The 24,134-nt window shown below is 46.9% G+C and overlaps 1 protein-coding gene across 4 annotated transcripts in view; it reads left to right on the forward strand.

The window, feature by feature from the left end:
- Positions 1-5,614: 5,614 nt before the first annotated feature.
- gatd3 (glutamine amidotransferase class 1 domain containing 3) overlaps positions 5,615-24,134 on the forward strand; it is a 48,372-nt gene continuing 29,852 nt past the window's right edge. For all 4 annotated transcript variants that reach the window (XM_059969023.1, XM_059969024.1, XM_059969025.1 and 1 more), the window contains exons 1-5: positions 5,615-5,749; positions 7,663-7,715; positions 10,248-10,358; positions 17,422-17,541; positions 22,953-23,045. In XM_059969023.1, coding sequence (XP_059825006.1) covers positions 5,663-5,749; positions 7,663-7,715; positions 10,248-10,358; positions 17,422-17,541; positions 22,953-23,045 — 464 coding nt within the window. In that variant the 5' untranslated portion in view covers positions 5,615-5,662. The remainder of the gene's footprint in view (positions 5,750-7,662; positions 7,716-10,247; positions 10,359-17,421; positions 17,542-22,952; positions 23,046-24,134) is intronic.

Here is a 24,134-nt window from a genome sequence, read left to right on the forward strand (position 1 = left end):
TTGCAATACTCCAGACATGGCCTAAACAGAGTTTTATAAAACTGCAAACTGACTCCCTGACTCTTGTATTCAATGCTCCAACAAATAAAGGCAGCCACACTCTGTCGTCTTCATCACCCTATTGAGTGATGGACTCGGGCCCTCGGTGTGTCAACACTATTTGCTGCACACTTTTCCCTTTTTACCTCTCATGTTAGCACTTCTCACTTGCCGGAATTAAACGTCATCTGCCTAAATCTGTGACCGACCTATATCCTGCTGTTTGTTTCGACAATGACTTTTCTTACTTGTCCCTACCGACATTAGCTCACCAGAGTCCTGGGCCAGCATTTCACGTTGTCCCGAGGTGTGTCCTCTCCCGGGGATGAGGTCTTTGCACTTTCTGTAGCTCTGGGTTTCTGTGGATGGGATGGGATTGTTGTCCCATGCCTGACCTTCCTCTCAAAACCGGGACTGGGACATCCATGGCGGAGTTAAAATTCTTAAATATCTCATTTTTGTGTTGTCTGCAAGCACTAATCAGTCCAACTATACTTTCATCCAAATCATTTATAGCCTTCAATTTTATATCATTTTGTACAGTGTAGATAACTATTGTACATGGGGTTAGATTGATTTTAGAGTAGGTGAAAGGTCTGTACCACATCATGGGCTGAAGGGACTGTATCATTGTGTGTATGTATGTTCTGTAACAGGTCCCAGCACATATCCCTGTGAACACCACTGATCACAGACATCCAGAAAGAATAAAGGCCTTTTCCACTACCCTCTGTCATCTATACGCAAGCCAATTTCCAATCCGATGTACCGAGTCACTGTGACCATCTGATCTCGTTTAGTTCATTGTCATTCAACCGTATGTGCATATACCACCAAACGAAACAATGTTGATTCGCACCAAGGTGCACAACACGCTACATGTAACTCCCACACAACACATAAAGTAATATTACCACAAATAAATTAACAAATATTGAGTAACACACACAAAATGGTGGAGAAAGTCAGCAGGACAGGCAGCCTTTATGGAAAAGAGTAAGCAGCCAATGTTTCAGGCCAAAGCATCATCAGGACTGGAGAAAAAAGATGTCAGAGTAAGAAGGTGTGGAGGGGAGGGGAGGAAGACGTACATGGTGGTTAGGTAATGGGTGAAACCAGAAAGGAGGGGGAGGCTGAAGTAAAGAGATGGGAGGTTGATTGGTGAAAGAGGAAAAGGGGGAATCTGATAAGTCACTTTTATTGTCACTTCGACCATAACTGCTGGTACAGTACAATGTAAAAATGAGACATTTTTCAGGACCATGGTTTACATGACACCGTACAAAAACTAGACTGAACTACGTAAAAAAAGCACTAGACTACAGACCTACACAGGACTGCATAAAGTGTACAAAACAGTGCAGGCATTACAATAAATAATAAACAGGACAGTAGGGCAGTAAGGTGTCAGTCCAGGCTCTGGGTATTGAGGAGTCTGATAGCTTGGGGGAAGAAATTGTTACATAGTCCGGTCGTGAGACCCCGAATGCTTCGGTGCCTTTTCCCAGACGGCAGGAGGGAGAAGAGATTATATGAGGGGTGCGTGGGGTCCTCCATAATGCTGTTTGCTTTGCGTTTGCAGCATGTAGTGTAAATGACCGTAATGGCGGGAAGAGCGACCCCGATGATCATCTCAGCTGACCTCACTATCCGCTGCAGGGTCTTGCGATCTGAGATGGTGCAGTTTCTGAACCAGGCAGTGATGCAGCTGCTCGGGATACTCTCAATACAACCCCTGTAGGATGTGATGAGGATGGGAGGTGGGAGATGGACTTTCCTCAGCCTTTGCAGAAAGTAGAGACGTTGCTGGGTTTTCTTTGCTGTGGAGCTGGTGTTGAGGGACCAGGTGAGATTCTCCATCAGGTGAACACCAAGAAATTTGGTGCTCTTAACGATCTCTACCGAGGAGCTGTCGATGTTCAGTGGGGAGTGGTCTTTATCCGAGGATAGAGACCATGGAAGAAGGAATGGGGGAGGAGCACCAGAGGGCAGGTAAGATGAGAGAGGGTAACAGGATGGGAATGGTGACGAGGGGGTGGCATTACTAGAATTTGTGAAATCAGTTTGGAGGCTACTCAGATGGAAGATAGGGTGTTATTCCTCCAATCTGAGTATGGACTCATTACAGCAGTTTAGGATGCTGTGGACTGACATATGGGAATGGGAAGTGGAATTAAAATGGGTGGCCACTGGGAGATCCTGTTATTTTGGCGGACAGCTGATCAAGTGTTGCTTGGGGTCAGGGTGTGTGCTTAGGGTTAATGGCATGTTTAGTACTAGGGTGAATGCTGTCCAAGTTGCATGCCATCTTGGACAATGACTCCCATCCACTCCATAATGTACTGGTTAAACACAGGAGTACATTCGGCCAGAGACTCATTCCACCGAGATGCAACACTGAGCGTCATAGGAAGTCATTCCTACCTGTGGCCATCAAACTTTACAACTCCTCCCTCGGAGTGTCAGACACCCTGAGCCAATAGGCTGGTCCTCGACTTATTTCCACTTGGCATAATTTACCTATTGATATTTAATTATTTATGGTTTTATATTGCTATATTTCTACACTATTCTTGGTTGGCGTGACTAATGAAACCCAATTTCCCTCAGGATCAATAAAGTATTTCTGTAAGGGTTTAGTATTTGGTGATGCATTTCAGGTTATGGAATGGCTGGTGGGATGTGTTTTGAATCAGGGAATGTGTGGTGTGTATGGTTATGGGATGTGTTTAGGGTTAGGGTCTGTGATATTAGGGTCAGGGGATGTCTTCTGGGTGTGTAAAGATACTGGATATGTTTAGAGTCATGGTGTGCAACTATAGTGGATGTGTTTAGTGTCCGGATGCTTAGGGTTAGGGGCTGTCTTCTGGGTGTGTGATATTAGGGTCATGGTGTGTAAGGACAGTGGATGTGTTTAGTGTCCGGATGCTTAGGGTTAGGGTCTGTGAGATTAGGGTTCGGATGTGTAAGATTAGGGATATGTGTGGGGGCAGGGTTTGTGTTTAGTGTTGGAGTCAGAATCTTGAATGAGAGGGTAGAGGTTCCAAGGGCTGGTTATTTAAAACTGAGTAACATGGACATTTCTTCCCATCTGGTATGGAGGGGCTACTGCACAGGACCGAAAGAAGCTGCAGAAGGTTGTGAATCTAGTCAGCTCCATCTTGGGTACTAGCCTACAAAGTACCCAGGACATCTTCAGGGAGTGGTGTCTCAGAAAGGCAGCATTCATTATTAAGGACCTCCAACACCCAGGGGTATGCCCTTTTCTCACTGTTACCATCAGGTAGGAGGTACAGAAGCCTGAAGGAACACACTCAGTGATTCAGGAACAGCTTCTTCCCCTCTGCCATCCAATTCCAAAATGGACATTGAAGCTTTGGACACTACCTCACTTTTTTAAAGTACAGTATTTCTATTTTTGCACATTTTAAAAATATTCAATACATAATTGATTTACTTTATTGTTTCATTTTCTCTCTACTAAATTATGTCTTGTATTGAACTGCTACTGCTAAGTTAACACATTTTACGTCATATGCCGGTGATCCTGATTTGCCCTTACCCCATCCTCTGCCGTAATCTCAGGGGTAGCTTCCTCTTGTCCTCCTTTACCACCCTCCTGCCTCCGCGTCCAGCGCACAATTCTCTGTAACTTCTGCCACCTTCAACGGGATCCCACTACCAAGGACATCATTCCCTCCCCCACTCTGTTTTCCGCAGGGATCGCTCCCTAAGCGACTACCTTATCCATTCGTCTCTCCCCACCGATCTCCCTCCTGCACTTTCCCTGCAAGCGGAATAAGTGCTACACATCCTTGCTCACTACCATTCAGGGCCCTAAACAGTGCTTCACCGGTGAGTCTGTTAGTGTCATCTACTGTGTCCGGTGCTCTCAGTGTACTGGTGAGACACGATGGGAGACCGCTTCGCCGAGCACCTAATGCAGCATTTCCCCGTGCCCACCAGTTTTAATTCCACTTCCCATTCACAATCCGACATGTCAATCTACTGTCGCGATGAGGCCACACTAAGGAACAACACCTTTTATTCCATCTGGGTAGCCTCCAACTTGATGGCATGAACATTGATTTCTGGAACTACTAGTAATGCCCCCCCACCACCACCGTTATTCCCCAATCTGGTTTCCCTGTCTACCTTATCTGTTCCTGTTACACCTGCCCATCACCTCCCTCTTGTGCCCCACCTCTTCCTTTTCTTCCAGCGCCTTCCTCTCCTATCATATTTCCCCTTCTTCCAGGTCTTTTTCTCTGTTACCAATCAACTTCCCAGGTCTTTACTTCAGCCCTCCCCTCCCAGTTTCTTCTTCCCACCACCCCCCCCCCCCAAGCTTCTTTCCTGAACATTTCTTTCCATATTCACTGTTGAGTTCCTCCAGCAGTTTGTGTGTTGCTCTGGATTTCCAACATCTGCACAATTTCTCGTCAGTCTCTGGGATTTTCTACCTCGGACAGCTGTGGAGACCGGATTATTAGATACAGTTAGAGTGTTGGCTGACCGGGTTTTGGGAAGATGTTGAAGAGGCTCTGATTGGGTCAGTTATGGTCTTATTTCCAGCCGGGAACTGGATGGTCCTCTCCTTTTGGCAGAAAGCTAAGGTCTGACCACGTTAATTCACAGTGCAGTCAATCACCTGGACAAAGGAAGGTGCTTGTAACTGTCACAAACAAGAGAAACTGCAGATGTTGGAAATCCGAGCAACACACACAAATGTTGGAGAACTCATCAGGTCAGGTCTCGGCCCGAAACGTCGACTGCATTCGTTTCCAGAGATGCTGCCTGGCCTGCTGAGTTCCTCCAGCATTTCGTGTGAGTTGTTTGTAACTGTCTGTGGTGGGTAAACGATGGAATAAAGACATGAATTGCAACAACCCCGAGAAATTGATAGAATTAGCACTGAAAGCAGAGGGAAAGACCATGAGATCTTCTGTCACTACCATAAGTCGTGGTTTTTATGGAAAAAAATCCGACGCGCTGGGAGAGGAGGTCATTGGTGAATGGTTACTGGGGGAAGATGGGGACAGTACACCAGGCTAATAAGGGTTATGGGAGAAAATCGGGGGCGGACAAGTCACCGTCTTCCAGGATCAGTGCGAACCAAGACCGGTCACCCTGGGACTCTCAGCCCTGACCTTGTCGCTGTAGCCTGGACAGCAACTTTAACCACGCCCTTACACCCAGCCTGCCCCGCGCCCATCATGTTGCCGAGGCCGCCCTCACACCCACATTGCCCCGCGCCCATCATGTTGCTGAGGACGCCCTCACACCCACATTGCCCCGCGCCCATCATGTTGCTGAGGACGCCCTCACACCCACATTGCCTCGCGCCCACCATGTTGTTGAGGACGCCCTCACACCCAGCCTGCCCCGCGCCCACCATGTTGCCGAGGCCGCCCTCACACCCACATTGCCCCGCGCCCACCATGTTGCTGAGGACGCCCTCACACCCACATTGCCCCGCGCCCATCATGTTGCTGAGGACGCCCTCACACCCACATTGCCCCGCGCCCACCATGTTGCTGAGGACGCCCTCACACCCACATTGCCCCGCGCGTCGCCATGTTGCTGAGGACGCCCTCACACCCACATTGCCCCGCGCGTCGCCATGTTGCTGAGGACGCTTGCCCTCCAGCTTCGCCTATGTCGGTTTCACTCGACCGCCCGCGGGTCGTCCGGGGCCAGGGTGGCTGTGGTGAGTGTTTGTGGAGGAAGGGGACTGCCCGAGTCCCGGGGTGTTGCGCGGGCAGATAGGCCAAGGGCCCTGGGGGCGGAAGGGCTGACTGCTGAACTGCGCCCTGGGGTAGGAAAGAAAGTTCAGTTTATTATCAGAGTGCATACATGTCACCACGGGACAACCAAGGCATTGAGTGTGTGACTAAACATATTGATGAAGGAAGAGCAGTAGATGTACGGATTTCACAGCTTTGTGGGCCGAAGGACCTGTATTGTGCTGCAGGTTTTCTATGTTTTTAAATCTATAGGACAGTAACTGTAAACAGGATCAATGAAAGAGCGAGAGCGCAGAAAACAACAAACTGCCAATGTAAATATTTTTATTTATAAATAGCAATAAATAACGAGAGCATGAAGTAACCAGATAGAGTCCTTAAAGTGAGATAATCGGTTGTGGGATTACCGGAACTAGAATGAATGTAGTTACCCCTTTTGTTCAAGAACCTGACGGTTGAGGGGTAATAACTGTTCCTAAACATGGTGGTGCGAATCCTAAGGCTCCTGTACCTTCTCCGAAGCATTCGAGCTCTCAGCCAGACTATGCAACAGTTTCTTCCCCCAAGCTATCAGACCACTCAATGCCCGAAGCCTGGACTGACACCTTGCCCTATTGTCCTGTTTATTATTTATTGTAATGCCTGCACTGTTTTTGTGCACTTTATGCAGTCCAGTGTAGGTCTGTAGTCTAGTGTAGCTTTCTCGGTTTTTTTTTACATAGTTCAGTCTCGTTTTTGTACTGTATCATGTAACACCATGGTCCTGAAAAACGTTGTCTCATTTTTACTATGTACCAGCACTTATGGTCGAAGTGACAATAAAAGTGACTTGACTTGACTTCTACCTGATGGCAACAGCGAGAAAAGACATGGTCTGGGTGGTGAGGATCTTTGATGATAGATCATAAACACCAAAGAGATTCTGCAGATGCTGGAAATCCAGAGAGAAACACATACAATGCTGGAGGACCTCAGCAAGTCAGGCAGCATCTATGGAGAGGAATTGGTAGTTGATGTTTTGAGAAAAACTCATGTCTTCCCCCTTTACTTGCGGTCCTGATGAAGGGTCTCAGCCTCTTATGCTAGTGATGGATGCATCTTTAGTTCCTGAATTCAGTTGGCTCATTACTTGGAAAATGCTGGAGCAATTCAGCAGGTCAGGCAGCATCAATGAAAATGAATTAAACAGCTGCTTCTCCGAGGATGGTTACCTGGTTGTGGTGGAGAGGTATGCAAGTTTCTGTGATCCCAAGAGCGATGCCGTTTGGAGTTTAGTGCCTGGTAGGGTCACCACTGGCGTTAAGATCAAGAGAGAGGCTCCAGACAAAGAGCGGATCCAACTGAGATGTCAGCAGTGGAGCTGCCAGAAGATCATGACACATCACAATGGCAGTGAGGACGGAGAAAATCCCAGTCTTCTTGCATTGCATGCCACTGGACCCTGACCCTGATCTGCGAAGGACTGTTGGGTGGCTGCCACTGTGATCACTCAGGTCAAGTCTCATCTTCGAAGGGAATAACCCACTGGGAGAATCTCATTCTCGACTTGGGCAGGTAGTATTAGTGTGATCACTTGAGTGGAGTTGGTTAAGAGAACAGTACCCTTAGGCTGGAGTATTGCACCAAAATGCATTACAACTAAAATGACCGACTAAACTAATCACTTCTGAATACACTATACCCATAACCTTCCTCAGGTGCCTAACCAAGACCGGCTTGCAGTCCTCTATTATATCTGACTCTAATACCACCTGAGGCTATGCACTCCGTTTATAAAAACGTCTCCTTAGAACTGACACCCCCCCACCTCTCACATTCAGAACATGTCCTCTGGTGTTAAACATTTGGTGTATCTGATGCTGTTGTGTTCCTGCAGGTGCTGTCAGGCTGTGGAGTGTTTGATGGCTCCGAGATCCATGAGGCCTCAGCGTAAGAATCTATTTCATTTTGTGCCCAAAACTTATTTTGTTGCTGTGAAATTGTTGAATTGTTTAATCTGTGGGGATCCTGTGTGATGGAACAGTGTAGACGGAGCTTCACTCTGTATCTAACTGTCCCTGTCCTGGGAGTGTGTGATGGAACAGTGTAGAGGGAGCTTCACTCTGTGTCTAACTGTCCCTGCCCTCGGAGTGTGTGATGGGACAGTGTAGAGGGAGCTTCACTCTGTATCTGACTGTCCCTGCCCTGGGAGTGTGTGATGGGACAGTGTGGAGGGAGCTTCACTCTATCTAACTGTCCCTGCCCTGGGAGTGTGTGATGGGACAGTGTAGAGGGAGTTTCACTCTGTATCTAACTGTCCCTCTCCTGGGAGTCTGAGATGGGACAGTGTAGAGGGAGCTTCACTCTGTATCTAACTGTATCTGCCCTGGGAGTGTGTGGTGGGACAGTGCAGAGGGAGTTTCACTCTGTATCTGACTGTCCCTGCCCTGGGAGTGTGTGATGGGACAGTGTAGAGGGAGCTTCACTCTGTATCTGTCTGTCCCTGCCCTGGGAGTGTGTGATGGGACAGTGTAGAGGGAGCTTCACTCTGTATCTGACTGTCCCTGCCCTGTGTGTGTGTGATGGGACAGTGTAGAGGGAGCTTCACTCTGTATCTGACTGTCCCTGCCCTGGGAGTGTGTGATGGGACAGTGCAGAGGGAGTTTCACTCTGTATCTGACTGTCCCTGTCCCGGGAGTGTGTGATGGGACAGTGTAGAGGGAGCTTCACTCTGTATCTAACTGTCCCTCTCCTGGGAGTCTGAGATGGGACAGTGTAGAGGGAGCTTCACTCTGTATCTAACTGTATCTGCCCTGGGAGTGTGTGGTGGGACAGTGTAGAGGGAGTTTCACTCTGTATCTGACTGTCCCTGCCCTGTGTGTGTGTGATGGGACAGTGTAGAGGGAGCTTCACTCTGTATCTAACTGTCCCTGTCCTGGGAGTGTGTGATGGAACAGTGTAGAGGGAGCTTCACTCTGTGTCTAACTGTCCCTGCCCTCGGAGTGTGTGATGGGACAGTGTAGAGGGAGCTTCACTCTGTATCTGACAGTGTGGAGGGAGCTTCACTCTATATCTAACTGTCCCTGCCCTGGGAGTGTGTGATGGGACAGTGTAGAGGGAGCTTCACTCTATATCTAACTGTCCCTGCCCTGGGAGTGTGTGATGGGACAGGGTAGAGGGAGCTTCACTCTGTATCTGACTGTCCCTGTCCTGGGACTCTGTGATGGGACAGTGTAGAGGGAGCTTCACTCTGTATCTGACTGTCCCTGCCCTGGGAGTGTGTGATGGGACAGTGTAGAGGGAGCTTCACTCTGTATCTGACTGTCCCTGCCCTGGGAGTGTGTGATGGGACAGTGTGGAGGGAGCTTCACTCTATCTAACTGTCCCTGCCCTGGGAGTGTATGATGGGACAGTGTAGAGGGAGTTTCACTCTGTATCTAACTGTCCCTGTCCTGGGAGTGTGTGATGGAACAGTGTAGAGGGAGCTTCACTCTGTGTCTAACTGTCCCTGCCCTCGGAGTGTGTGATGGGACAGTGTAGAGGGAGCTTCACTCTGTATCTGACAGTGTGGAGGGAGCTTCACTCTATATCTAACTGTCCCTGCCCTGGGAGTGTGTGATGGGACAGTGTAGAGGGAGATTCACTCTGTATCTGACTGTCCCTGTCCTGGGACTGTGTGATGGGACAGTGTAGAGGGAGCTTCACTCTGTATCTGACTGTCCCTGCCCTGGGAGTGTGTGATGGGACAGTGTAGAGGGAGCTTCACTCTGTATCTGACTGTCCCTGCCCTGGGAGTGTGTGATGGGACAGTGTGGAGGGAGCTTCACTCTATCTAACTGTCCCTGCCCTGGGAGTGTGTGATGGGACAGTGTAGAGGGAGTTTCACTCTGTATCTAACTGTCCCTCTCCTGGGAGTCTGAGATGGGACAGTGTAGAGGGAGCTTCACTCTGTATCTGACTGTCCCTGCCCTGGGAGTGTGTGATGGGACAGTGCAGAGGGAGTTTCACTCTGTATCTGACTGTCCCTGTCCCGGGAGTGTGTGATGGGACAGTGTAGAGGGAGCTTCACTCTGTATCTAACTGTTCCTCTCCTTTTTTTTATTACAAAATCCTTTATTACAAATTTCGGTGCTATACAATATATACAAAACAGTGGCAAACACAATTACTGCACTACAAATAGACAATAGACATTACACCAGAATGTTGCCATCTCTATCCACGATGGCATTTACACCCCGCGGAGCCCAACGGTCTCGAAACTCCTCCAAGGCCACTGTGGACTGCGCATGTTCCTTTTCAATAGTTACCCGAGCACGAACATACCCCCTAAACATTGCCAGGCAGTCTGCCCGGGGAGATCCTCCCGCCACCCGTTTCCAAGACCCACGGACTGGGAGTGTGTGATGGACAGTGTGGAGGGACTTGTCATTGGAACGTGGGTCTCTGCTCTCTGACCTGAGCTGTTTTATCTTGACATAGGATCCTCGTCCACCTGAGTCGAGGAGGTGCGGACTTCCAGGTTTACGCCCCGAACGTGTCGCAGATGCACGTCATTGACCATGTAAAGGGGGAAGCAGCTGCAGAGAGCCGGTGAGTGCCCTTGACACCGTGACCTGATACCCCACTCGCGCTGCTTTTCCATGAGTGCAGTCTCAGAGCTATCATGGCGAATCTGAGATTCAAACTTGCATCAGATATGTTACAGAAACAAACTCCTGTATCTCTGCTGCATTGTCTGGAACTGTGTGTTGGTCTGGTCCTCCTAACTGGGGCGGGGGGGGGGGGGGGGGGGGGGGAGTAGGGTATATGTAATTGGGAAGAGCAGAACAGCTTCAGTTAATTGATTCATGGGGTGCTGTGTTAGTTGTTTACAGAGAGATTGGGACTGTGTTTGTGTGTGTGATTTCTTCCCCCCCAGTGAGGGTATATGTGTGTGTGTATATAGCGTGTACTGTTTCTGCATAAATACAATCTAAAATGTGAACAAATCCTCACGTCGTAATAATAAAGAGAACCAAATTAATTAAATAACACAAAATATATACTTGTTCATTTATTTATTAAGAAAAAATACCCAATATTACATTTTTATTTTTGGAAAAAGTATATGAACTTTAGCTTTTAGTAACTGGTGTGACCCCCTTGTACAGCAATAACTTCAATCAAATGTTCCCAGTAACTGTTGATCAGTCCTGCACATTGGCTTCAAAGAATGTTAGGCCACCCCTCCTTACCGAATTGTTCGAACTCTAGGAAATCAGTGGACTTCCTAGCATGAACTACTTGCTTCAGGTCCTTCTACAACATTTCTGCAGGATTCAGGTCAGGACTTTGACTCGGCCATTCCAGAACACAATTTTTTTTCTTTTTAAACCACTCTATTGTTGGTTTCCTCTTGTCTTTCGCATCATTCTCTTGTTACGTTATCCAACTTCTATTAAGCTTTAGGTGGACTGCTACCCTGACACTCTCCTGTGAAACGGCTTCATAGAATTTTGAATTCATTGTTCCTTTAACAATTGCAAGCTGTCCAGGCCCTGCGGCAGCAAATCAGCCCCAATCTATGATTCTCCTTCCACCATGCTTCACAGTTGGAGTGGGGTTTTGGTGTTGGCATGCAGTGCCCTTTTTCCTCCAAACATAGCAGTGCCAAAATGTTTCAACATTTGTTTCATCTGTCTACAGAATATTGTCCCAGAAGTGTTGTCGAACATCCAGGTGGCCTTTAGCAAACTTGAGATATGCAGCAATGTTTTTTTGGAGAGCAGTTCATGATGTCCTTCCATGAACACCATTCTTGTTCGGTGCTTGTAGTGGACACATGAACAGAGACCTTAACGTGTTCGAGAGATCTCTGCAGATGGTTTGGTGTTACCCTTGTTCTTTTTTACCACCTCCTGCATTGCACGTTGTGCTCTTGGTGTGATATTTGCAGGATGTCCACTCCTAGTGAAAGTAGCAACACATGGAGAGTTTCCTCCATTTGTGTACAATTTCTGTGGGCTGATGAGCACTCAGGTCTTTAGAAATGCTTTTGTAGCCTTTTCCAGCTTCATGCATCTCTACGATTCTTATTCTAAAGTACTCTGAAGTTGTTTTGATTGAACAACTGCACATAAAGAGAACTTGCTTGAGAAGAGCAGGCTCTGTCAGTAACCTGACTTTGTGTGTCTTTTTTATAAGGCAGGGCATCTCTACAACCCACACCTCCAATATCATCTCATTGATTGGATGGCTCCAGAAGGCATTACTCCAGAGGTTCACATACTTTTTCCAACAAATACATGTAATATTAGATCATTTTCCACAATAAATAAATGCTCTTTTACAATTTATTTCATTGGGTTCTCTTTATCTAGTTTTAGGGTAGGTGAAGATCTGATTACATTTTAAGTCATATTTATGCAGAAATGGAGAAATTTCTACAGGGTTCACAAACCTTCTAGCACCACTGTATGTACAGAGCCTATGAAAAGTATTCAACCCCTTGGAAGTTTTCATGTTCTATTGGTTTACAACATTGAATTGCAGTAGATGTAATTGTTTTTTTTACACTGATCAACAGAAAATGACTCTCGTGTCAAAATGAAAACAGATCTCTACAAAGTGAACTAAATTAATTACAAATATAAAGCACAAAGTACTTGATTGCATAACTATCCACACCCTTCAAGTTAGTATTTAGTGGATGCACCTTTGGCAGCAATTACAGCCTTGAGTCTGTGTGGGTGGGTCTTTATCAGCTTTGCACATCTGGACACTGCAATTTCCCCACATTCTTCTTTACAAAACTGCTCAAACTGTGTCAGATTGCATGGGGATCATGAGTGAACAACCCTTTTCAAGTCCAGCCACATATTCTGAATTGGATTGAGGTCTGAACTCTGACATGGCCACTCCAGGACATTAACTCTGGTGTTTTTAACCATATAACAATTACAGCATGGAAACAGGCCATCTCAGCCCTTCTAGTCCATGCCAAATGCTTACTCTCACCTAGTCCCACCGACCTGCACTTAGCCCATAACCCTCCATTCCTTTCCTGTCCATATACCAATCCAATTTTTTTTAAATGACAAGCCATTCCTGTGTAGCTTAGGCTTTCTGCTTGGGGTCATTGTCTTGCTGGAGAACAAATCTCCCAAGGTGCAGTTCTCTTGCAGACTGCATCAGCATTTCCCTGTATTTTGCTGCATTCATTTTACCCTCTACCTTCATAAGCCTCCCAGGGCCTGCTGCAGTGAAGCGTTCCACATCACGATGCAGTCACCACCATGCTTCACGGTAGGGTTGACGTGTTGTTGGTGACGTGTGGTATTTGGCTTGTGCCAAACGTAGTGTTTAGTGTGATGGTCAAAATGCTCAACTTTGGTTTCATTAAACCATGAGGCATTCTTCCAGCTGACTTCAGAGTCTCCCACATGCCTTCGGGCATACTCCAGCTGAGAATTCATGTGAGTTTTTTTCATAGAAACATAGAAAACCTACAGCACACTACAGGTGCTTCAGCCACAATGCTGTGCTGAACATGTATTTACATAGAAATCACCGAAGGTTACCCATGGACCTCTATTTTTCTAAGCTCCATATACCTAACCAGAGGTCTCTTAAAAGCCCCTGTTGTATCTGTCTCCACCACCGTCATTGGCAGCCCATTCCACGCACTCACCACTCTGCATGAAAAACTTACCCTGACATCTCCTCTGTACCGACTTCTAAGCACCTTAAAATTGTGCCCTCTTGTGTTAGCCATTTCAGCCCTGAGAAAAAGCCTCTGACTATCCACACATCATCTTATACACCTCTATCAGGTCACCTCTGATGCTCCGTTGCTCCAAGGAGAAAAGGCCAAGTTCACTCAACCTATTCTCATAAGGCATGCTCCCCAATCCAGGCAACATCCTTCCTGTAGTGAAGCAACCAGAACTGAGCACAATACTCCAAGTGGGGTCTGACCAGGGTCCTGTATAGCTGCAGCATTACCTCTCAGCTCCTAAACTATGGACTCAGACCCCAAGATCCCTCTGATCCTCCACACTGCCAAGAGTCTTACCATATATACTATATTCTGCCATCATATTTGACCTACCAAAATGAACCACTTCACACTGATCTGGGTTGAACTCCATCTGCCACTCCTCAGCACAGTTTTGCATCCTATCAGTGTCCCACTGTAACCTCTGACAACCCTCCACACTATCCACAACACCCCCCAACCTTTGTGTCATCAGCAAATTTACTAATTCATCCCTTCACTTCCTCATCTAGGTCATTTATAAAAATCACGAAGAGAAGGGGTCCCAGAACAGATTCCTGAGGAACACCACTGGTCACCGACCTCCATGCAGAATATAACCCGTCTACAACCACTCTTTGCCTTCTGTGGGCAAGCCAGTTCTGGATCCACAAAGCAATGTCCCCTTATATCCTATGCCTCCTTACTTTCTCAAAAAACCTTGCATGGGATACCTTATCAAATGCCTTGCTGAAATCCATATTCAGTACATCTACGGCTCTTCCTTCATCAATGTGTATAGTCACATGCTTAAGAAATTCAGCCTGCCTTTGACAAAGCCATGCTGACTTCCTAATCATTATTATGCTTCTCCAAATGTTCATAAACCCTGCCTCTCAGGATCTTTTCCATCAATTTACCAACCATTGAAATAAGACTCACTGGTCTATAATTTCCTGGGCTATCTCTACTCCCTTTCTTGAGTAAGGGAACAATATCTGCAGCCCTCCAATCCTCTGGAACCTCTCCCGTACCCATTGCTGATACAAAGAACATTGCTGGGGCTCAGCAATCTCCTCCCTTGCCTTCCACAGTAGCCTGAGGTTATCTTGTCCAGTTCCAGATACTTATCCAACTTGATGCTTTCCAAAAGCTCCAGCACATCCTCTTTCAAATGTCTATATGATCAAGCTTTTCAATTTGCTGTAAGTCATCCCTACAATCGCCAAGATCCTTTTCAGTAGTGAATACTGAAGCAAAGTATTCATTAAGTACCTCTGCTATCTCCTCCAGTTCCATACACACTTTCCCACTGTCACACTCGGTTGGTCCTATTCTCTCACATCTTATCCTCTTGCTCTTCACATACATGTAGAATGTCTTGGGGTTTTCCTTAATCCTGCTCGCCAAGGCCTTCTCATGGCCCTTTCCGGCTCTCCTAATTTCATTCTTAAGCTTCCTGCTAGCCTTATAATCTTCAGGATCTATATCATTATCCAGTTTTTTGAACTTTTTGTAAGTTTTTCTTCTTGACTAGATTTTCAACAGCCTTTGTACACCACAGTTCCTGTACCCCGCCATCCCTTCCCTGTCTTATTGGAATGTACCTATACAGAACGCAACGCAAATATCCCTTAAGCATTTGCCACATTTCTGTCATACATTTCCGTGAGATTATCTGTACCCAATTTATGCTTCCAAGTTCCTGCTGATAGCTTCATATATCCCTTTACTCCAATTAAGTGCTTTCCTAACTCGTCAGGTTCTGTCTCTCTCCAATGCTATGATAAAGGAGATAGAATTGTGATCACTGTCTCCAAAATGCTCTCCCACTGAGAGATCTGACACCTGACCAGGTTCATTTCCCAATACCAGATCAAGTACAGCCTCTCCTCTTGTAGGCTTTATTTATATATAAAAATCAAAAGTTCCTGATCATACCTAACAAGCTCCACCCCATTTAAACCCCTCGCTCTAGGGACATACCAGTTAATATTTGTGAAATTAAAATCTCCGTCCTTGTTATTATTATACCTTTCCAGAATCTGTCTCCCTATTTGCTCCTCGATGTCTCTGTTGCTATTGGATGGTCTATAAACAATGCCCAGTAGAATTATTGACCTCTTCCTGTTTCTAACTTCCACCCACAGAGGCTCAATAGACAATACCTCTATGACTTCCTCCTTTTCTGCAGCCATGACACTATCTCTGATCAGCAGTACCACATCCCCACCTCTTTAGCTTCCCTTTCTGAATTATCTATACCCGGCACTTGAAGTAACCATTTCTGCCCCTGAGCCATCCAAATCTCTGTAATGGTCACAACATTATAGCTCCAAGTACTGATCCACGCTCTCAGCTCATCTGCTTTCTTCATGATGCTTCTTGCATTAAAATAGAAGCATCACAAACCATCGGTCCGAGCACATCCCTTCTCTATCACCTGCCTATCCTCCCTCTCACACTGCTTTCTCTATTTGTGAGCTAACCACCCCTTCCTCTGTCTCTTCAGTTCGGTTCCCACCCCCAGCAATTCTAGTTTATACTCTCCCCAGTAGCCTTAGCAAACCTCCCCACCAGGATATTGGTTCCCCTGGGATTCAAGTGCAACCCGTCCTTTTTTTTACAGGTCACACCAGCCCCAAAAGAGGTCCCAGTGATCCAGAAATCTGAATCCCTGACCCCTGCTCCAATCCCTCAGCCACGCATTTATCCTCCACCTCATTCTATTCCTATACTCACTGTCACGTGACATGGGCAGTAATCCCAAGATTACTATCTTTGAGGTCCTGCATCTCAACTTCATTCCTAACTGCCTGTAGTCTGGTTTCAGGCTCCCTTTTCCTACCTGTGTCGTTGGTACCAATGTGTACCATGACCTCTGGCTGTTCTCCCTTCCCCTTCAGGATATCTTGAAACACATCAGGACCCTGGCACCTGGGAGACAAACTACCAACCGTGCTTCTTTCCTGCATTTGCAGAATTGCCTGTCTGACCCCCTAACTATAGAGTCCCTTATTACTACTGCCTTCCTCTTCCCTTCCCTACACTTCTGAGCCACAGGGCCAGACTCTGTGCCAGAGGTTTTCTGTTTGCCTATTCCCCAAAAAACTGCAATTGGTGAAGCACCCGGGCAACAGTTGTTGTATGTGCAGTCTCTCCCACCTCAGCCACTGAAGCTTGTAACCCCTCCAGAGTTGTCATCGGTCTCCTGGTGGCCTCCCTCACTAGTCCCCTTCTTGCACAGTCACTAGTTTTTGAGGATGGCCTGGTCTAGGCAGATTTAAAGCTGCATCATATTCTTTCAATTTCTTAATGATTGACTTAACTGTACTCCAAGGGGAATTCATTGACTTGGGAATTTTCTTGTATCCATCTCCTGACTTGTGCTTTTCAATAACCTTTTTTGCGGAGATGCTTGGAGTGTTCTTTTGTCTTCATGGTGTAGTTTTTGCCAGGATACTGACTCACCAGCAGCTGTATCTTCCAGATACAGGTGTGTTTTTACTTCGATTATTTGAAACACCTTGGCTGAACACAGGTCTCCAAAAACATATCCATTTAACTAATTTTCTGACTACTAAAACCAATTGGCTGCACCATTGATGATTTAGTATGTCATATTAAAGGGGGTGAATACTTATGCAATCAATTGTTTAGTGTTTTATATTTGTAATTAATTTAGATTACTTTGTAGAGATCTGTTTTCACATTGACATGAAGGAGTCCTTTTGTTGATCAGTGTCAAAAAAGCCAAATTAAATTGACTGTAATTCAAAGTTCTAAATCAATAAAACGTGAAAATATCTGAGAGGGTGTGACGATTTTCTATAGGCACTTTGTGTGTGTTTGTGTGTATATGTGCTCAGACTCCCTGGCACTGTACTGTGCTTTTCATTTCCTGATTCCTTTTGTCAGGAACGTTCTGGTGGAGTCGGCAAGAATTGCCCGTGGTCAGGTTCTGGATCTGGTCCGTCTCCGAGCCGAGGATCACGATGCTGTCATCTTCCCTGGTGGATTTGGGGCAGCCAAGAACCTGTGAGTGATGAAGCTGATTCTCGGTGTTGTGGAGATTGTCAGGGGTGAGAGAAGTACGTTTCGAACACACACGCTCCCACCCTGTGTCTGTATCACACACAGTTCATTCACTTGCCAGCCTGCTGGGATCACCAGTGGTCTGCAGCTTTGTCACTGGCCTGTTTGTGGTTCAGCCGCACCCTCCTGACCTTTGGTCACGCAGTGCAGAGGGATGAGGGTCATTCACAGCTCCAGGCAGCGGGTAGTTGAGGACTCTGACTGCCTGCCCCTCTTCCGGGGTTACATCCATGCCAGAATGTCTGTGGAGGAGCCTGTGGTCTCTATGGTATTACAGGAAAGATAGTAGCATGAATAGGAGATAGACTAGCAGGTGTCAGAGAGTGGGGAGAAAAGGGGCAGAGATGATAAATCTGTGATGATGGAATGGCGGAGCAGAGTCAGTGAGTCAAATGGCCAGATTCTGCTCCTCTATCTTATTGTCGTATGGGGGATTTCAGGGATTAGTGGGGCCCGAAGAGGCTCGAGTGGGTAGTAGATAGTGATACAGTGGATTCTGGTTAATCAGTTAACTCTTAAAGAACAAAAATGAATTGAGAAAATTGCTGGAGTTTATTTGTTTATTTGGGGCAGCAGACTGTTCTGAACAGTTTCGAACTATGTCAACCGCATGCACTTGTGTGCCTTTTAGACACTACACAGTGATTAGAGCAAACAGTTTTTAAGTAGCATCTGTTGCATGTGTTGTGTACAAAAAGCAGTGTTGGTGAGATACAAGTAGACAGTTCACTGTGGTTTCAGGCATTCAGGCTTGGCTGGGAGTGAAAATAAAATATTTTCACTACTTCAGCATGTTAGGAACTATGAAGAATTTGAAGGTATCAACAATCATCTTGAATGTTACAATGAAAGTGATTTGGAAGATACAAATGTAGAAAGCATTGTATGAAGGCAGTCCATTACCTGCACTAAATGCTCGATTGTGTTCTACTTTGTTCTGTATTTCATTGAAATACATAATTTATTATGCAATTAAATGGTAGTTTATCTTTTTTCTAAATATCCTTGGAGCAACGGAGGATGAGAAGTGACCTGATAGAGCTGTACAAGATAATGAGAGGCGTTGATGGTGTGGACAGTCAGAGGCTGTTTCCCAGGGCTGAAATGGTTAGCACGAGAGGGCGTGGTTTTAAGGTGCTGGCTGGGGAGTAGGTACAGAGGAGATGTCAGTGGTATATTTTTTTACTCGGTGAGTGCCTGGAATGGGCTGCCAACGACGGTGGTAGAAACAAATATGATAGGGTCTTTTAAGAGACTCCTGGATGAATACATGGAGCTTAGGAAAATAGAAGGCTATGGGTAAGCCTAGGTAGTTCTAAGGTAGGGACATGTTTGGCACAGCTTTGTGGGCCGAAAGGCCTGTATTGTGCTGTAGGTTTTCTATGTTCCTATCTTTTTAACTATTTCATGAAACTTTGGCTAATAGGGCAACTGCTTTATTGGTCCAAAATTTACTGGTCCTGATGTATCCAAAATAACTGGATAAGTCACCTGAACCAGGAGGATTACATCCCAGAGTCCTGAGAGAGGTTGCTGAAGAGATAACAGATGCATTGATCATGATTTTTCAAGAATCCCTTGATTCTGGCAAGGGCCCGGAGGACTGGAAGATGCAAATATCACTCTCACTCTTTAAGAAGGGAGGAAGGCAAAAGAAGGGAAATTATAGGCCAGTTAGCCCAACCTCAGTGGTTGGGAATGTGTTGGAGTCTATTATTAATGATGAGGTTTTGAGGTACTTGGAGACTAATGATAAAATAAGTCAAAGTTGGCATGGTTTCTGTGAAGGAAAATCTCACCTGTCAAATCTGTTAGAGCTTTTTGAGGAAGTTACAAGCAGGGTGACAAATGAGGTAGTGGATGTCTTTTACTTGGATTTTCAGAAGGCATTTGATAAGGTGCCACACATGAGGCTGCTTAACAAGATAAGATCTCATGGCATTACAGGAAAGATACTGTAAAGATAGAGGAATGGCTGACAGGCAGGATGCAGCGAGTAGGAATAAAGGGGCCTTTTCTGGTTGGCAGCCAGTGTCTAGTGGTGTTTCTCGGGGGTCAGTATTGGGATCACTACTTTTCACATTGTCTGTCAGTGATTTGGTAAAGGAGTTGATGGCTTTGTGGCAAAGTTTGTGGATGATGTGAAAATGGGTGGAGGGGTAGGTAGTGCTGAGGAAGCAGTGTTTGCAGCAGGACTTAAACAAAATGGAAGAATGGGCAAAAAAAGTGGCAGATGGAATACAGTGTTGGGAAATGTATGATAATGCCTTTTGGTAAAAGGACAATAGTGCAGACTAGTATCTAAATGGGGAGAAGGTTCAAACATCAGAGGTGCAGAGAGACTTGGGAGTGAGTCCTTGTGCAAGTCTCCCAGCAGGTTAATTCACAGGTTGAGTCTGTGATAAAGAAGGCAAGTGCAATGTTGGCATTCATTTCAAGGGGAATAGAATATAAAAACAAGGAGATAATGCTGAGCTTTTATAAGACACTAGTCAGGCTGCACTTGGAGTGTTGTCAACAGCTTTGGGCCCCATATCTCAGACAGGGTGTGTTGTCATTGGAGAGAGTCCAGAGGAGGTGCACAAGGATGATTCCGGGAACAAAGGGGTTAACCTATGAGGAGCGTTTGTCAGCTTCGGGCCTGTACTCACTGGAATTTAGAAGCATGGGGGAGGATCTTATTGAAACCTACCAAATGTTCAAATGACTAGATAGGGTGGATGTGGAGAGGATGTTTCCTCTGGTGGGGGTATCTAGAACTAGGGGGCACAGTCTCAAGAGTGAGGGGTGACCCTTTAGAACAGAGGTAAGGAGGGATTGTTTTAACCAGAGAGTAGTAATCTGTGGAATGCTCTGACACAGACTGAGGTGAAGGCCAAGTCAGTGGGTATATTTAAAGCAGAAGTTGATCATTTCCTGATCGGTCGGCATCAAAAGATTTGGCAGGAAGGCAGGTCTATGGGACTGAATGAGATCCAGGAACAGCCATGATGGAATGGCAGAGCAGACTCGGTGGGCTGAATGGCCTAATTCTGCTCCTATGTCTTAATGGTGCAGTGTGAATGATGGTTCGGGTTGTGTTCAGGTGACAGGTGGGAGGCTAAGAAGAAGAAATGTTTGAATGCTTCTCTCTCAGAGAAGGAGAGGACGGTTACTGTTAAATCAGACCCAGAGACGGGGACGACTCTGTATTGGAGGTCAACATGCCTCAGCATATCTGCAGCCTGAGATGGTGGAGAGATGTGTCCCCTGAGACTGGGGATCAGTTGCCACATGAGGAGGTAAAGTTATCCCTGGTAAAGGCTGTATGTTTAGAGTTTCTCCTCCCAGAGCTGGAGGATGGCCCTGTTATACAGGGCGTCCTCCGGCATCTCCTGAACATCTGTCCTCCGGACTGGTGAGCAGTGCCACTGTGGGGAGGCAGATGCCTTCAGTTGAGACTGTACACTCAGTGTACGTGTTCTCTGGGGAGGGGCAAAGCCCTGTAGAACAGGGGCCGTCTGTGGGTGGAGGGTCACCAGTGGGATTAGTTTTCCAGTTTGTTGCCTCATTCGAGGCCAAGTTCTCTGTTGAGCGCCTGGCCCTGGTGCACGAGGAGAACTGGAGCAACCCTGGATTGCCACCCTATGTAGCTATTCAGGGAGAAGGTGTCCCAGCGGCTGAGGGGTGGGGGGACTCTGCTAGCACTGACTCCAGGGAGGGATTCTGGAACCAGGCGTGGTGGGGCCTGTCTCTTTTACTGATCCTAGGGATGGTGGGGTCTTCCATTAGGGCTATGGTGAGGAGTGAGATGGTCACATCGGGTGTAGATGTTAACTACTTGGAAGGTGACAAACGCGTGGGACACAGTGAGGGATGAAGAGGAGGACACTTTTGAACCCAAAATGGCAGACTTCCTTAACCCCAGCACTGTCACAGCCCGTCCCTCTGGAGGAGATCCGTGACTTTGTGAGGGACTACTGGAGGAAACCTTTCAAGGCCCAGTTGGCCACTGATCTGGGTCTGGGAGGGGTTATCCAGTCATTCCACACGATCCTCCAAAAGAAGGGGAGGGAAGCTGAGGTGCCAGTTTAAGGACTCTCCGCAAATTCCATCATCTCTCTGCCCTCCGGGTGAGCTTCTTGCGGTGTGCCGATTCATTTTGTAAACGTGTATGCCCCTGAGCCCGGCCCGATGCAGGCGCACCTCTTCTGAGAGGTTTCCACGTTGCTGGGGTCCATTGGTCATAGTCTGTGTGTTATCCTGAGGGGTGATTTCAAATGCATCCTAGAGGAGAGGGATCGCACTGGTCTATTCAGAGAGAGGGTGTCCCAGCGGCTGAGGAGTGAGAGGACTCTCCTTGCACTGATCCTGGGGAGGGTAGCAAGGGTGTGGAGGTCAGCATGGCCCAGCCACATATGGTGCGGTGAGCTGTCCTGCAGGAATGCTCACGTTGTCCTTCAATGACCCTCCAAAGTATTTCTTGTACGGGCTGCTTCTGCATGCCTTTCCTTTCCTTCGTCTGGCGGCAGAGTAGGCCCCAGAGGAAATCTCTTCATGTGGGGTCCTTCCCCTGTACTTTGGGGATCGGGGGTGGAAGATGTGGCATCGGGCAGTACTGTTCAACAGGTTTTTAAGCAGTTTCACTGACACCCGGTCTGCCTGTCCATTCTGTGACCGGGAGGAGTCAGTGTATCTGGAGTGGGAGAGGTTGCAGGCCCTGTTTGAGGATATGAAGGGGCTGTTGCTCAGGTTCTGGTTGCTGTTCAGCCCTGCGTTCTTTATATACCAGCACCCAGTATGGAAGGGGGAGGGTCTCCTGGTGGGCTTGCTCCTGGGCCTGGCCAAGATGGCCATTCATAGGTCTAGACAGTGGAAAGTTGAGGGATCTGTCAGGGCCAACTGCCTGCTCCTCTTCCAAGGATGTGTTCGTGCCCGGCTGTCCTGGGAGAGGGAGCATGTGGTCACACTGGGAAAAGTGGGGGTTATACAGGAGCAGTGGTCCCCCCAGGGAATTGCCTGTTTTATAGTAGTAATCATATTTTAATTTGAATTTATTCACTGTCTTGTAAATACTTAATGTTTGTACTCTGTGTATTTTCTATGTAAATAAACTTTAGCACGAATAAACTCTTCTTGGGCTTCCATCCAGGTACAGGTACATGAAAGTGGCAGAGTTTGTCATTGAAATGTCAGATGGAGTTGATACCTGTACCTGGCTGGAAGCCTGAGAAGAGTTTGTCATATACGGTGGGAAAGCTCTAGGTCCTTTTTTAAACTTTTGTAGTTTTGTAAAAACAATGAGCAGTAGGATATGAGGGTCTGTCACTCTGACCTTTGGTTTAACAGCATCTGTCTGTCTGTCGTCCCCACAGCTCGACATTTGCCACAGACGGGAAGGACTGCCAAGTGATTCCAGATGTCCACAGAGTTCTGACCGAGTTTCACAAGGCACAGAAACCCATTGGGTTAGTGTGCTGGGTTACTGTATAATGACGTGGGAGCGAGCTGAACTTTGTTAGAGAAGTGGAAGTGATTCTCATTTCCACTGTCCCATTCACTGAGATCATGGCTGTTGCACTACAGATCCATTGTCTCAGACCACCCTTAATTATTTACTGTGATCCCTCTCTGAAGTCTTAGGTGCTCTAGCTATATAGATGTGCCTAAGACTTTTGTACAGTACTGTATCTCACTATTTTGGTCACTTTTTGCACTGCTTATTTACTCTTTTTTGTTTCTCCACGATTCATTGATAATGAGAACTCTCCTGATGTACATCGATATCACCCTCGTGTCACCTCGCCCTGACTTATTGACACACAGAACTCCCCTGATGTACATCGATATCACCCTCGTGTCACCTCGCCCCGATTCATTGACACACAGAACTCCCCTGATGTACATCGATATCACCCTCGTGTCGCCTCGCCCCGATTCATTGACACACAGAACTCTCCTGATGTACATCGATATCACCCTCGTGTCACCTCTCCCCGATCATTGACACACAGAACTCCCCTGATGTACATCGATATCACCCTCTTGTCACCTCGCCCCGATTCATTGACACACAGAACTCTCCTGATGTACATCGATATCACCCTCGTGTCACCTCTCCCCGATCATTGACACACAGAACTCCCCTGATGTACATCGATATCACCCTTGTGTCACCTCGCCCCGATTTATTGTCACACAGAACTCCCCTGATGTACATCGATATCACCCTCTTGTCACCTCGCCCCGATTCATTGACACACAGAACTCTCCTGATGTACATCGATATCACCCTCTTGTCACCTCGCCCCGATTCATTGACACACAGAACTCTCCTGATGTACATGGATATCACCCTCGTGTCACCTCGCCCCGATTCATTGACACACAGAACTCTCCTGATGTACATCGATATCACCCTCGTGTCTCCTCGCCCCGATTCATTGACACACAGAACTCCCCTGATGTACATCGATATCACCCTCGTGTCACCTCGCCCCGACTTATTGACACACAGAACTCTCCTGATGTACATCGATATCACCCTTGTGTCACCT

Source organism: Hypanus sabinus, chromosome 4 (assembly GCF_030144855.1).
Source record: "Hypanus sabinus isolate sHypSab1 chromosome 4, sHypSab1.hap1, whole genome shotgun sequence".
NCBI classification, from domain to species: Eukaryota; Metazoa; Chordata; class Chondrichthyes; order Myliobatiformes; family Dasyatidae; genus Hypanus; species Hypanus sabinus.